The sequence below is a fragment of the Chiloscyllium punctatum genome, chromosome 47 (assembly GCF_047496795.1).
Source record: "Chiloscyllium punctatum isolate Juve2018m chromosome 47, sChiPun1.3, whole genome shotgun sequence".
NCBI classification, from domain to species: domain Eukaryota; kingdom Metazoa; phylum Chordata; class Chondrichthyes; order Orectolobiformes; family Hemiscylliidae; genus Chiloscyllium; species Chiloscyllium punctatum.
In genome coordinates, this window is record NC_092785.1 from 43,906,238 (window position 1) to 43,921,237 (window position 15,000).

At 49.1% G+C, this 15,000-nt stretch overlaps 1 protein-coding gene across 4 annotated transcripts in view; it reads right to left on the reverse strand.

The window, feature by feature from the left end:
• The window catches only part of LOC140468472 (programmed cell death 1 ligand 1-like), a 79,367-nt gene that overhangs the window by 51,131 nt on the left and 13,236 nt on the right, over positions 1 to 15,000 (reverse strand). For all 4 annotated transcript variants that reach the window (XM_072564561.1, XM_072564558.1, XM_072564560.1 and 1 more), the window contains exons 3-5: positions 11,666 to 11,720; positions 2,304 to 2,375; positions 131 to 460 (exon numbers count right to left, since the gene is read on the reverse strand). In XM_072564561.1, the coding sequence (XP_072420662.1) occupies positions 131 to 460; positions 2,304 to 2,375; positions 11,666 to 11,720 (457 nt within the window). The remainder of the gene's footprint in view (positions 1 to 130; positions 461 to 2,303; positions 2,376 to 11,665; positions 11,721 to 15,000) is intronic.

The window sequence follows — 15,000 nt, forward strand, 5'->3', positions numbered from 1 at the left end:
ACGTACACACACACAGACGTACACACACACAGATGTACACACACACAGATGTACACACACACACTCACCCAGATGTACACAGACACAGACTGAGCTGGGGTATAAGGACAGGAATGAATGCAGTACTCACTGTTAACTTTTAGAGTGATGCTGCATTGGTCAGGAGTTGCTTGGTGTTCTGTTATGATGATACAATCGTACACTCCACTATCAGTCAGACGCAGATCCCAAATTATCAGTGACAGATTTCCCTTCTGGAATTCACTCTGCGAGATGTGACTTCTATTCCGGTATTCCTCATCCTGATAGTTGGGATCCACATTCCCATTCTTCCAATAGAACAAGACTTTCTTTTCCAGTCGCTTTTGCCAGTATACAGTGGTCTGAGTCATATCGACATTCTCGACCTGACACATAAGTATCACCATCCCTCCAACGTCAGCGACTTTATCCATTCCAGCTGTATCAGGGGAAAGCAGCCTGGGTCAATTCCCAATCCACACCCTCCAGAGGTGATACAGCTATTTGGATCAGGCTGGGACAAGAGAAGGAGGCCACTCAACCCCTCAAAGTCCATGCTAGTGGCACAAAGCCAGTCCCTTTTTATCTAAAGCTGTTCCTTGGCTCAGGGAGACTCTGCCCTGGATGTATTTCAGAGGGGGTAATAAACCAGGCCGGGCTCCGATCAGTCTGGTTTGGTACAGAGATGAAAAGGGTTTTGAGAGCCCTTTTGTTTCTATGGAAACAGATGAGCTTTCAGGCCAAGTGGTCATGTTATAGAAGCGACCTGTATAATGAAAGGGGATTGGTCTGCTCTCTAGCTGAGCAGTTCAGTTCAGTCTAGAACTGGTTGGGAATTCTACAGGGAGCTGTGTGGAAACTCTGTCTCTCCGTCTAACATCAACCTGTCCACATGTGTTCCCTCTATACTGGGTTTTAAAGGGAGTTTGCTTATTGAGACTGTTGTGGGGATTTGGAACAACATGATTAAGTCTCGTTTGGATCGACTGAGTTCTGTAGGGGGTCTTTATTCTGTTTTTTCTGTTTCATTGTGTAATTTGTGACTAAATCTTTGTCTGTGTTACACCCTTTTAGTCAACCCCACTAACTTACTCAGGGTAAAGTTCACTGTGCACTTAGTGAAACAAATTGTAAAGTTATGGTCAGGTCTGCCTGTTTAAGAATGTTTTGAGTGGTCTGGCCTCGGCCATAACAGATTGGGGGCTCGTCCGGGAGTTTAAACAGCGAGTGGTAGGTGCTAGTGTCTTTATTTCGGGTATTGGTTTGGTTGGGTAGACTAAGCTTGGGACAGTAATGGCTTTTTTAGTCACCAAAGGTTTTCTGGATGTGGATTCGGTGACGTTAGAAGGTTTGCAAAAGGTGAGTGAGACCAAGCTGCAGGAATGAGCAGAGAAGTTGGAAGTTTGACCTGCCAGCTTCTGTGAGGAAAGGAGAGATCATTCCAGCAGTAGCTCAGTATTGACACTTGCTGGAGAAACCCTCAGCATCTTCAGAGATGGCAAGAATTCAATGACAAATGGAACAGCTGGATTAGAGTTGAGAGATAAGGAAAGGGCAGCAGAAATGAAGCAGTTTGATTTACAATTCAAAGCAGAAGAAAGGGAAAAAGAGAGGGCAGTGAAAGAAATAGAGAGAGCTCTTGAACTTCAAAACCTGACACTTAAAACGGAAAGTCATTTGAAAAGGCTGGAGATAAAGGCTGAGGGCAGGCTCAGTGTAGAACTGGTGTGAGCTCATGTGGAAGAGCAGAGAGTGAAAACAGTACGGTTAGCAGCTGAAGGGGCTGATGGGTATGAGCTCATCCCTAAAACACGGTTTGACTTCCAGAATCGATTTCAGTCCAGGGGGGGATAGAAACTGGGACAAAGAAAAATCCTGGTGTGGAATGGGAAAGGTAGATCTCAGGGAAGACCATAAGGAGAACTTACCCCAGGGTAAAGACGAAACCTTTGAGGGGGACAGAGAAGGTATTGTAATAAAGTGGGCCACAGGAAATCCCAGTGTTGGTGGGCTAGGACAGAGCCAGATGCAGCCTTGGTTCAGGATAGCATCCAGGAGCTCCCACATCCTTCAGTCACAATGCATCACCCTGTCCTGCATCTTTGTTCCGATAATGAATACATGGGAGTTATTGATAAGCAGTAAACACGACATGGCCCTGTCAGTTTGGGGACGTTTTACGAATACTGTGAGTTTACTCAGTTGTTAGAGATTAGATGGGCTCTCTCTGTGTTGTAAACTTCCAATAATTTACATGGTTTTGCGACACAAATTTGTCTTACCTGATATAGGTGAACAACTTAGTAGAATTATAATCAGGAATGTCTTCTTTTTTGTCCAAATTAAATTATTCCCTAAAGAGAAGAGAGAGAGAAAAAAATCAGAACATAGCAGGAACAATAATTAATGGGAGAGTAGGTGAGAAATGGAAGGATTGAGAAACTCCAAGAGATATAGGAGAGTGAGGGAAACAGCAAGTGGGAGAGAGAGAGAGAGAGAGAGAGAGAGAGAGAGAGGGAGACAGACAGACATAGACAGTCAGAGAGGGACAGAGAGAGAGAGAGAGAGAGAAAGACACAACAGCCTCTCTGTCAGTTATCGATAGACTTTGTGGTTTTCCCTTTACACAATACAAGGCGAGTTTCAACTGTACTGGAGTTTGCTTGTGGGACTTGTGTGCCCCAGCTTTGGTTTGAGCGTTAGCTCCCTCTGTGAAGGTCACAGTTAGACGATTATCCCCTCGCTACCCCTGTGAGGCAGGTAAAGGAGGAGCCTCTCTCACTCAGGGTGCCGTAAGGAAATGAAATGATGCTCTCTCACTCTGCATTCAATCCCGGTCCAAAGGTACCAGAGCCACAGACTCTGGACCACTCTGCGAACTGAAGGACTGTGAAAGTGACGGGATCATTTCCATCATCGATGCTGACCTGAACCTGCATTGCAACAGCAGCAACATTCAGTCTGTCTGCTCTTTGTGAATAAATCAGAGATTGATCGGCCAGTCGCCTTTTTCAATTACACCTCCTGTTTCTAATCTGTTGGCTCAGCCTTTTCAGTGTAGGAGTTTGGGAACGTCACGTTGGGGTGGTACAGGACATGGGTGAGGCCACGTCTGGAGACTGTGTCCAGTTCCGGTTGCCCTGTTACAGGAAGGAGATTATTAAACTGGAGAGGGAGGGAGGGGGGTCAGAAGGGATTTACCAGGATGTTGCCAGGTTTGGAGCGTTAGACCTACAGGGTGAGGCTGGACAGGCAGGGGCTGTACGCTCTGGATCGTCGGAGGCTGAGGGGTGACCTGAAAGAGATTTATATAATAATAAGGGGGATAGGGAGAGTGAATGATAATTGTAATATTCTGCAATGGGGTATTTGAAGACCAGGGAGCGCATCTTCAAAGGGGAGAGATTTAAAAAAGACATGAAGGGGATTTATCTTTTACGCAGAGGGTGGTGGATGTGTGAAATGACCTTCCTGAGGAAGGGGTGGATGTGGGGACAAATCCAAGGTTCAAAATTCATTTTTGGTTAAGGACAGACACATGAACAGGAAAGGGTTGGAGGGACATGGGCCAGGAGCAGGGTAATCCACCCTAACCTACACATCCCTGAACACTATGGGGTAATTTACCATGGCCAATCCACCCTAACCTACACATCCCTGAACACTATGGGGTAATTTAGCATGGCAAATCCACCCTAACCTACACATCCCTGAACACGATGGGTAATTTAGCATGGCCAATCCACCCTAACCTACACATCCCTGAACACTATGGGGTAATTTAGCATGGCCAATCCACCCTAACCTACACATCCCTGAACACTATGGGGTAATTTACCATGGCCAATCCACCCTAACCTACACATCCCTGAACACGATGGGTAATTTAGCATGGCCAATCCACCCTAACCTACACATCCCTGAACACGATGGGTAATTTAGCATGGCCAATCCACCCTAACCTACACATCCCTGAACACTATGGGGTAATTTAGCATGGCCAATCCACCCTAACCTACACATCCCTGAACACTATGGGGTAATTTAGCACGGCCAATCCACCCTAACCTACACATCCCTGAACACGATGGGTAATTTAGCATGGCCAATCCACCCTAACCTACACATCCCTGAACACTATGGGGTAATTTAGCATGGCCAATCCACCCTAACCTACACATCCCTGAACACTATGGGTAATTTAGCATGGCCAATCAACCCTAACCTGCACATCCCTGAACACTATGGGTAATTTAGCATGGCCAATCCACCCTAACCTACACATACCTGAACACTATGGGTAATTTAGTATGGCCAATCCACCCTAACCTACACATCCCTGAACACTATGGGTAATTTAGCATGGCCAATCCACCCTAACCTACACATCCCTGAACACCATGGGGTAATTTAGCATGGCCAATCCACCCTAACCTACACATCCCTGAACACTATGGGTAATTTAGCATGGCCAATCAACCCTAACCTGCACATCCCTGAACACCATGGGGTAATTTAGCATGGCCAATCCACCCTAACCTACACATCCCTGAACACTATGGGTAATTTAGCATGGCCAATCCACCCTAACCTACACATCCCTGAACACTATGGGGTAATTTACCATGGCCAATCCACCCTAACCTACACATCCCTGAACACCATGGGGTAATTTAGTATGGCCAATCCACCCTAACCTACACATCCCTGAACACCATGGGGTAATTTAGCATGGCCAATCCACCCTAACCTGCACATCCCTGAACACTATGGGGTAATTTAGTATGGCCAATCCACCCTAACCTGCACAACCCTGAACACTATGGGGGAATTTAGAATGGCCAATCCACCCTAACCTACACATCCCTGAACACTATGGGGTAATTTAGCATGGTCAATCCACCCTAACCTACACATCCCTGAACACTATGGGGTAATTTAGTATGGCCAATCCACCCTAACCTACACATCCCTGAACACTATGGGGTAATTTAGTATGGCCAATCCACCCTAACCTACACATCCCTGAACACTATGGGGTAATTTAGTATGGCCAATCCACCCTAACCTACACATCCCTGAACACCATGGGGTAATTTAGTATGGCCAATCCACCCTAACCTACACATCCCTGAACACCATGGGGTAATTTAGCATGGCCAATCCACCCTAAGCTACACATCCCTGAACACTATGGGGTAATTTAGTATGGCCAATCCACCCTAACCTACACATCCCTGAACACTATGGGGTAATTTAGCATGGCCAATCCACCCTAACCTACACATCCCTGAACACTATGGGTAATTTAGCATGGCCAATCCACCCTAACCTGCACAACCCTGAACACTATGGGGGAATTTAGAATGGCCAATCCACCCTAACCTACACATCCCTGAACACTATGGGGTAATTTAGCATGGTCAATCCACCCTAACCTACACATCCCTGAACACTATGGGGTAATTTAGTATGGCCAATCCACCCTAACCTACACATCCCTGAACACTATGGGGTAATTTAGTATGGCCAATCCACCCTAACCTGCACATCTCTGAACACTATGGGGTAATTTAGCACGGCCAATCCACCCTAACCTACACATCCCTGAACACTGTGGGACAATTTAGCGTGGCCAATCCACCCTAACCTACACATCCCTGAACACTATGGGGTAATTTAGTATGGCCAATCCACCCTAACCTACACATCCCTGAACACTATGGGGTAATTTAGCATGGCCAATCCACCCTAACCTACACATCCCTGAACACTATGGGTAATTTAGCATGGCCAATCAACCCTAACCTGCACATCCCTGAACACTATGGGTAATTTAGCATGGCCAATCCACCCGAACCTACACATCCCTGAACACGATGGGTAATTTAGTATGGCCAATCCACCCTAACCTACACATCCCTGAACACTATGGGTAATTTAGCATGGCCAATCCACCCTAACCTACACATCCCTGAACACCATGGGGTAATTTAGCATGGCCAATCCACCCTAACCTACACATCCCTGAACACTATGGGTAATTTAGCATGGCCAATCCACCCTAACCTACACATCCCTGAACACCATGGGGTAATTTAGCATGGCCAATCCACCCTAACCTACACATCCCTGAACACTATGGGTAATTTAGCATGGACAATCCACCCTAACCTACACATCCCTGAACACTATGGGGTAATTTAGCATGGCCAATCAACCCTAACCTGCACATCCCTAAACACCATGGGGTAATTTAGCATGGCCAATCCACCCTAACCTACACATCCCTGAACACTATGGGTAATTTAGCATGGCCAATCCACCCTAACCTACACATCCCTGAACACTATGGGGTAATTTACCATGGCCAATCCACCCTAACCTACACATCCCTGAACACCATGGGGTAATTTAGCATGGCCAATCCACCCTAACCTACACATCCCTGAACACCATGGGGTAATTTAGCATGGCCAATCCACCCTAACCTGCACATCCCTGAACACTATGGGGTAATTTAGCATGGCCAATCCACCCTAACCTGCACAACCCTGAACACTATGGGGGAATTTAGCATGGCCAATCCACCCTAACCTACACATCCCTGAACACTATGGGGTAATTTAGCATGGTCAATCCACCCTAACCTACACATCCCTGAACACTATGGGGTAATTTAGTATGGCCAATCCACCCTAACCTACACATCCCTGAACACTATGGGGTAATTTAGTATGGCCAATCCACCCTAACCTACACATCCCTGAACACTATGGGGTAATTTAGTATGGCCAATCCACCCTAACCTACACATCCCTGAACACTATGGGGTAATTTAGTATGGCCAATCCACCCTAACCTACACATCCCTGAACACTATGGGGTAATTTAGCACGGCCAATCCACCCTAACCTACACATCCCTGAACACTGTGGGACAATTTAGCGTGGCCAATCCACCCTAACCTACACATCCCTGAACACTATGGGGTAATTTAGTATGGCCAATCCACCCTAACCTACACATCCCTGAACACTATGGGGTAATTTAGCATGGCCAATCCACCCTAACCTACACATCCCTGAACACTATGGGGTAATTTCCCATGGCCAATCCACCCTAACCTACACATCCCTGAACACTATGGGGTAATTTAGTATGGCCAATCCACCCTAACCTACACATCCCTGCACACTATGGGGTAATTTAGTATGGCCAATCCCCCCTAACCTACACATCCCTGAACACTATGGGGTAATTTAGTATGGCCAATCCCCCCTAACCTACACATCCCTGAACACTATGGGGTAATTTAGTATGGCCAATCCACCCTAACCTGCACATCCCTGAACACTATGGGTAATTTAGCACGACCAATCCACCCTAACCTACACATCCCTGAACACTATGGGGTAATTTAGCATGGCCAATCCACCCTAACCTACACATCCCTGAACACTATGGGGTAATTTAGCATGGCCAATCCACCCTAACCTGCACATCCCTGAACACTATGGGGTAATTTAGCATGGCCAATCCACCCTAACCTACACATCCCTGAACACTATGGGGTAATTTAGCACGGCCAATCCACCCTAACCTGCACATCCCTGAACACTATGGGGTAATTTAGCATGGCCAATCCACCCTAACCTACACACCCCTGAACACTACGGGGTAATTTAGCATGGCCAATCCACCCTAACCTACACATCCCTGAACACTACGTGGTAATTTAGCGTGGCCAATCCACCCTAACCTACACATCCCTGAACACTATGGGGTAATTTAGCATGGCTAATCCACCCTAACCTGCACATCCCTGAACACTATGGGGTAATTTAGCATGGCCAATCCACCCTAACCTACACATCCCTGAACACTGTGGGGTAATTTAGCATGGCCAATCCACCCTAACCTACCCATCCCTAAACACTATGGGGTAATTTAGCATGGCTAATCCACCCTAACCTGCACATCCCTGAACACTATGGGGTAATTTAGCATGGCTAATCCACCCTAACCTGCACATCCCTGAACACTATGGGGTAATTTAGCATGGCTAATCCACCCTAACCTGCACATCCCTGAACACTATGGGGTAATTTAGCATGGCCAATCCACCCTAACCTACCCATCCCTAAACACTATGGGGTAATTTAGCATGGCCAATCCACCCTAACCTACCCATCCCTAAACACTATGGGGTAATTTAGCATGGCTAATCCACCCTAACCTGCACATCCCTGAACACTATGGGGTAATTTAGCATGGCTAATCCACCCTAACCTGCACATCCCTGAACACTATGGGGTAATTTAGCATGGCCAATCCACCCTAACCTACCCATCCCTAAACACTATGGGGTAATTTAGCATGGCTAATCCACCCTAACCTGCACATCCCTGAACACTATGGGGTAATTTAGCATGGCTAATCCACCCTAACCTGCACATCCCTGAACACTATGGGGTAATTTAGCATGGCTAATCCACCCTAACCTGCACATCCCTGAACACTATGGGGTAATTTAGCATGGCTTATCCACCCTAACCTGCACATCCCTGAACACTATGGGTAATTTAGCATGGCCAATCCACCCTAACCTGCACATCCCTGAACACTATGGGGTAATTTAGCATGGCCAATCCACCCTAACCTACACATCCCTGAACACTATGGGGTAATTTAGCATGGCCAATCCACCCTAACCTACACATCCCCGAACACTATGGGGTAATTTAGCACGGCCAATCCACCCTAACCTGCACATCCCTGAACACTATGGGGTAATTTAGCATGGCCAATCCACCCTAACCTACACATCCCTGAACACTATGGGTAATTTAGCATGGCCAATCCACCCTAACCTACACATCCCCGAACACTATGGGGTAATTTAGCACGGCCAATCCACCCTAACCTACACATCCCTGAACACTATGGGTAATTTAGCATGGCCAATCCACCCTAACCTACACATCCCTGAACACTATGGGTAATTTAGCATGGCCAATCCACCCTAACCTGCACATCCCTGAACACTATGGGGTAATTTAGCATGGCCAATCCACCCTAACCTACACATCCCTGAACACTATGGGGTAATTTAGCATGGCCAATCCACCCTAACCTACACATCCCTGAACACTATGGGGTAATTTAGCACGGCCAATCCACCCTAACCTGCACATCCCTGAACACTATGGGGTAATTTAGCATGGCCAATCCACCCTAACCTACACATCCCTGAACACTTTGGGTAATTTAGCATTGCCAATCCACCCTAACCTACACATCCCTGAACACTATGGGTAATTTAGCATGGCTAATCCACCCTAACCTACACATCCCTGAACACTATGGGTAATTTAGCATGGCTAATCCACCCTAACCTACACATCCCTGAACACTATGGGTAATTTAGCATGGCCAATCCACCCTAACCTACACATCCCTGAACACTATGGGGTAATTTAGCATGGCCAATCCACCCTAACCTACACATCCCTGAACACTATGGGTAATTTAGCATGGCCAATCCACCCTAACCTACACCTCCCTGAACACTATGGGGTAATTTAGCATGGCCAATCCACCCTAACCTACACATCCCTGAACACTATGGGATAATTTAGCATGGCCAATCCACCCTAACCTACACCTCCCTGAACACTATGGGTAATTTAGCATGGCTAATCCACCCTAACCTGCATGGTCTGTAAGGGGGAGGGGAGCACAGGTTTAGCGAAAGGTTTCCCCACACCAACCGTCCCCAAGTGATGGTTAAGGACGAGACACAGGGGCACTCTCCCCCACCCCCGACCCCACTCCCACCCCGTCGTCATTCTCCGACCCAGGGACTAACAGAGCGACTCTGCCGAACTTGGGAGCAAACAGCAGCTCCACACTGCACAGGGACCTCACAGTGACAGAGAACAACCACCAACCATATCGACCATGGGACAGCCAGGTACTGAGAATAGAGGGAGAGAGGGGGACGGGGAGAGGGGGAGGGGGAGGGAGGGGGGGAGGGGGAGAGAGGGAGAGTGAGTGAGGGACTGGGAGGGAGGGGGGAGGGAGGGAGGGGGAGAGGGGGAGAGGGGGAGGGGAGGGAGAGGGAGGGAGGCGGAGGGAGGAAGAAGGGGAGAGGGGAAGGGAGGGAGGGGGGAGGGAGGGGGGAGGGAGGGGGAGAGGGAGAGGGAGAGGGAGGCGGAGGGAGGAAGAGAGGGGGAGAGAGAGGGAGGGAGGGTGGAGAGGGAGGGGGAGAGGGAGGGGGAGAGGGAGGGGGAGAGGGAGGGGGTAGGGGGAGAGGGAGAGGGAGGGAGAGGGAGAGGGAGGGAGAGGGAGGGGAGGGAGGGGGGGAGGTGGACGCAGAGGGAGAGGGAGGGAGGGAGGAGTGGGAGGGAGAGGGGAGAGGGAGGGAGAGGGAGAGGGAGGGAGAGGGGGAGTGCGAGAGAGGGAGAGAGGGGGAGAGGGAGAGGGGGAGGGAGGGAGAGAGGGGGAGGGGGAGAGAGAGGGGGGAGGGAGGGAGAGAGGGGGAGGGAGGGAGAGAGGGGGAGGGGGAGAGAGGGGAGGGGGAGAGAGAGGGGGAGGGACAGAGGGAGAGGGGGAGGGGGAGAGAGGGGGGAGAGGGCGAGGGAGGGGGGAGGGAGGGAGAGAGGGGGAGGGAGGGAGAGAGGGGGAGGGGGAGAGAGGGGAGGGGGAGGGGGAGAGAGGGGGGAGAGGGCGAGGGAGGGGGGAGAGGGCGAGGGAGGGAGGGGGAGAGAGGGGGAGGGAGAGAGTGAGATGGAGGTGGGGGGAGGGAGAGGGAGACTCAGAGAGTTGGGGAGAGAGAGAGAGAGGGAGAGACAAAGAGAGAGAGAGAGAGAAGCACACAGACAGATTGGCACCATCTGAGGTGCAGGAGCATCAACGTTTCAGGCATAAGCCATTCCTGATGAAGGGGCTTTGACCCGAAACGTCGAATCTCCTGCCCTCCTCGGATGCTGCCCTGACCTGCTGTGCTTTTCCAGCACCCCACTCTCCGACTCTGATCTCTAACATCTGCAGTCCTCACTCTCTCCCAGACATGGAGAGAGAGAGAGAGAGAGAGAGAGAGAGAATCAGAGAGAGAGAGTGAAGGGACAGATAGAGAGATAGACAGAGAGAGAGAGAGAGAGATAGAGAGAGAGAGAGAGAGAGAGAGAGAAAGGGTGAGAGAATCAGAGAGAGAGAGTGAAGGGACAGATCGAGAGATAGACAGAGAGAGAGAGAGAGAGAGAGAGAGAAACCCACAGATAGACAGATAGAGAGAGACAAAGAGAGCTGAGCATACAGACAAGGATGGAGTAGTGTAGGTTAGATTGGCTTCAGATTGGTTCCACAAGCCAGCACAACATCGAGGGGCCGAAGGGCCTGTTACTGTGCTGGAATGTTCTCTGTTCTAGAGTGAGAGAAAATCAGATAGATAAATATATATTGTGAGTGAGAGAAACACACAGATAGAGAGAGAGAGAGAGAGAGAGAGAAACAGATGGACCGACAGATAGAGAGAGAGAGAGAGAGACAGCGTCAGGCAGATGAGGAAGGGAGAGAGACAGTGAGTGAGGAGGAGGGGAGAGGGTGAGGGAGAGACCGATTTGAAGATTCCATGTCTTACCTTGACGTTGCTGTATGGTGGGCCTCACTTTACCCAACGTTTTAACATTCACATCCTGTGGGGAAGAGAAAGGATGGACTCTCAGTGTGTGTGGGAGGGAGTGTGGGAGGGAGTGTGGGAGGGAGGGAGTGTGGGAGGGAGTGTGGGAGGGAGGGAGTGTGGGAGGGAGTGTGGGAGGGAGTGTGAGTGTCTGTGTGACTGTCTTTGTGTGTGTCTGTGTGTATCTGTGTGTGTCTGTGTCTGTGTCTGTGTCTGTGTCCGGTGTGAGTCTGTGTTTGTGTGAGTGTGAGTGTCTGTGTGTGAGTGTGTGTGTGTCTGTGAGTGTGTTTGTGTGTGGGGTGTGTGTGTCTCTGTGTGTGTGTTTGTGTGTGTGTGTGTCTGTGTGTGCCTGAGTCTGTGTGTGTGTGTGTGAGTGTGTGTCTGTGAGTGTGTCTGTGTGTGTCTGTGTCTGTGTCTGTGTCTGTGTGTGTGTGTCCGGTGTGAGTCCGTGTTTGTGTGAGTGTGAGTGTCTGTGTGTGAGTGTCTGTGTGTCTGTGTGTCTGTGTGAGTGTGTGTCTGTGAGTGTGTTTGTGTGTGGGGTGTGTGTGTCTGTGTATGTGTGTTTGTGTGTGAGTGTGTGTCTGTGTGAATGCGTGTGCGAGTGTGTGAGTTTCTGTGTATGAGTGCGTGTGTGTGTGTTTGTGTGTGAGTGTCTGTGAGTATGTGTCTGTGTCTGTGTGTGTGTCTGTGTGAGTGTGTGCGTGTCTAAGTGTGTCTGCGTGAGTGTGTGTATGTGTGAGTGTGTGTGTCTGTGTGTGTGTTTGTGTGTGTGTGAGAGTGTGTGTCTGTGTGTGTTTGCGTGTGTGAGTGTGTGCGTCACTGTATCTGTGTGAGTGTGTGCCTGTTCGAGTGTGTGTTCATGTGAGTGTGTGTCTGTGTGAGTGTGTGTGTATGAGTGTGTTTGGGGTGTGTGTCTGAGTGTATGTGTGTGGGGTGTGTGTATCTGTGTGAGTGTGTGTCTGTGTGAGTGTGTTTCTGTGTGAGTGTGTGTGTGTGAGTGTGTGTGTGTGGGGGGGTGTGTGTGAGTGTGTGTGGGGGGTGTGTGTGTGGAGGGTGTGTGTGGGGACTGTGTCTGTGTGAGTGTGTGTTTGTGAGTGTGTGTCTGTGTGAGTGTGTGTGTGAGTGGGAGTGTGAGAGTGTGTGTGTGTTTGTGTGTGTGAGTTTGTGTCTGTGAGTGTGTGTCTGTGTGAGTGTGTCTGTGTGAGTGTGTGTGTGAGTGGGAGTGTGAGAGTGTCTGTGTGTTTGTGTCTGTGAGTGTGTGTCTGTGAGTGTGTGTCTGTGTGAGTGTGTTTGTGTGTGAGTGTGTTTGTGTGTGTGTGTGTTTGTGTGTGTCTGTGTGAGTGTGTGTGTGAGTGGGAGTGTGAGAGTGTGTGTGTGTTTGTGTGTGTGAGTGTGTGTCTGTGAGTGTGTGTCTGTGAGTGTGTGTCTGTGTGAGTGTGTTTGTGTGTGTGTGTGTGTGTTTGTGTGTGTCTGTGTGAGTGTGTGTCTGTGTGAGTGTGTTTGTGTGTGTGTGTGTCTGTGTGAGAGTGTGAGTGAGTGTGTTTGTGTGTGTGTGAGTGTGTTTGTGTGTGTGAATGTGTTTGTGTGTGAGTGTGTTTGTGTGTGAGTGTGTGTCTGTGAGTGTGTTTGTGTGTGTTTGTGTGTGTATGTGTGTGTGTGAGTATGTGTGTCTGTGTGAGTGTGTGTGTGAGTGTGTTTGTGTGTGTGTGTTTGTGTGTGTGTGTGTTTGTGTGTGTGTGTGAGTGTGTTTGCGTGTGTGAGTGTGTGCGTCAATGTGTCTGTGTGAATGTGTGTCTGTTCGAGTGTGTGTCCATGTGAGTGTGTGTCTTTGTGAGTGTGTGTATATGAGTGTGTTTGGGATGTGTGTCTGAGTGTATGCGTGTGGGGTGTGTGTGTCTGTGTGAGTGTGTTTGTGTGTGAGTGTGTGTCTGTGAGTGTGTTTGTGTGTGTCTGTGTGTGTGAGTGTGTTTGTGTGTGTGAGTGTGTGTGTGTCTGTGTGAGTGTGTGTGTGTGTGAATGTGTGTGTGTGAGTGTGTGTGTGTGAGTATGTGTGTATGTGTGAGTGTGTGTGTGTGTTTGTGTGTGTGTGTGAGTGTGTTTGCGTGTGTGAGTATGTGCGTCAATGTGTCTGTGTGAATGTGTGTCTGTTCGAGTGTGTGTCCATGTGAGTGTGTGTCTTTGTGAGTGTGTGTATATGAGTGTGTTTGGGATGTGTGTCTGAGTGTATGTGTGTGGGGTGTGTGTGTCTGTGTGAGTGTGTTTGTGTGTGAGTGTGTGTGTGTGAGTGTGTGTGGGTGTGTGTGTGTGGGGGGGTGTGTGTGGGGGGGGTGAGGGTGTGTGTGTGGAGGGTGTGTGTGGGGACTGTCTCTGTGTGAGTGTGTGTGGGGGGTGTGTGTGTGTCTGTGTGAGTGTGTTTGTGTGTGAGTGTGTTTGTGTGTGAGTGTGTTTGTGTGTGAGTGTCTGTGTGAGTGTGTGTGTGTGTCTGTGTGACTGTGTGAGTGAGTGTGTTTGTGTGTGTGTGAGTGTGTGTGAAAGTGCGTGTGTGTGTGTGTTTGTGTGTGTGAGTGTGTGTGTCTGTGTGAGTGTGTTTGTGTATGTGTGAGTGTGTGTGAGAGTGTGTGTGTCTGTGTGAGTGTGTTTGTGTGTGTGTCTGTGAGTGTGTGTGTGAGTGTGTATGTGAGTGTGTATGTGTGTGTGTGTGTGTATGTGTGTGCCTGTGTGAGTATCTGTGTGTGAATGCGTGTGCGAGTGTGTGAGTTTCTGTGTATGAGTGTGTGTGTCTGTGTGAGTGTGTGTCTGTGAGTGTGTTTGTGTGTGGGGTGTGTGTGTCTCTGTGTATGTGTGAGTGTGTATCTGTGTGTGTCTGTGTCTGTGTGTGAGTGTCTGAGAGTGTCTGTGTGAGTGTGTGTGTGTGTGAATGTGTGTGTCTGTGTGTGAGAGTGTTTGTGAGTGTCTGTGTGTGTATGTCTGTGTGTGAGTGTGTGTGTGTTTGTCCATGTGTGAGTGTGTGTGTCTGTGTGTGAGTGTGTGTGTGTCTGTGTGTGAGTGTGTGTGTGTGAGTGTGTGTGTGTCTGTGTGTGAGCGTGAGTATATGCCTGTGTGTGTGTGAGTGTCTGTGTGTGTGCCTGTGTGTGAGTGTGTTTGTGTGTGGGGTGTCTGTGTGTGTGTCTGTGTGTGTGTCTGTGTGTGTGTCTGTGTGTGTGTCTGTGTCTGTGTGAGTGTGACTCTCCGTGTGTGAGTGTGTGTGTCTGTGTGTGAGTGTGTGTGTGAGTGTGAGTGTCTGTGTGACTGTCTTT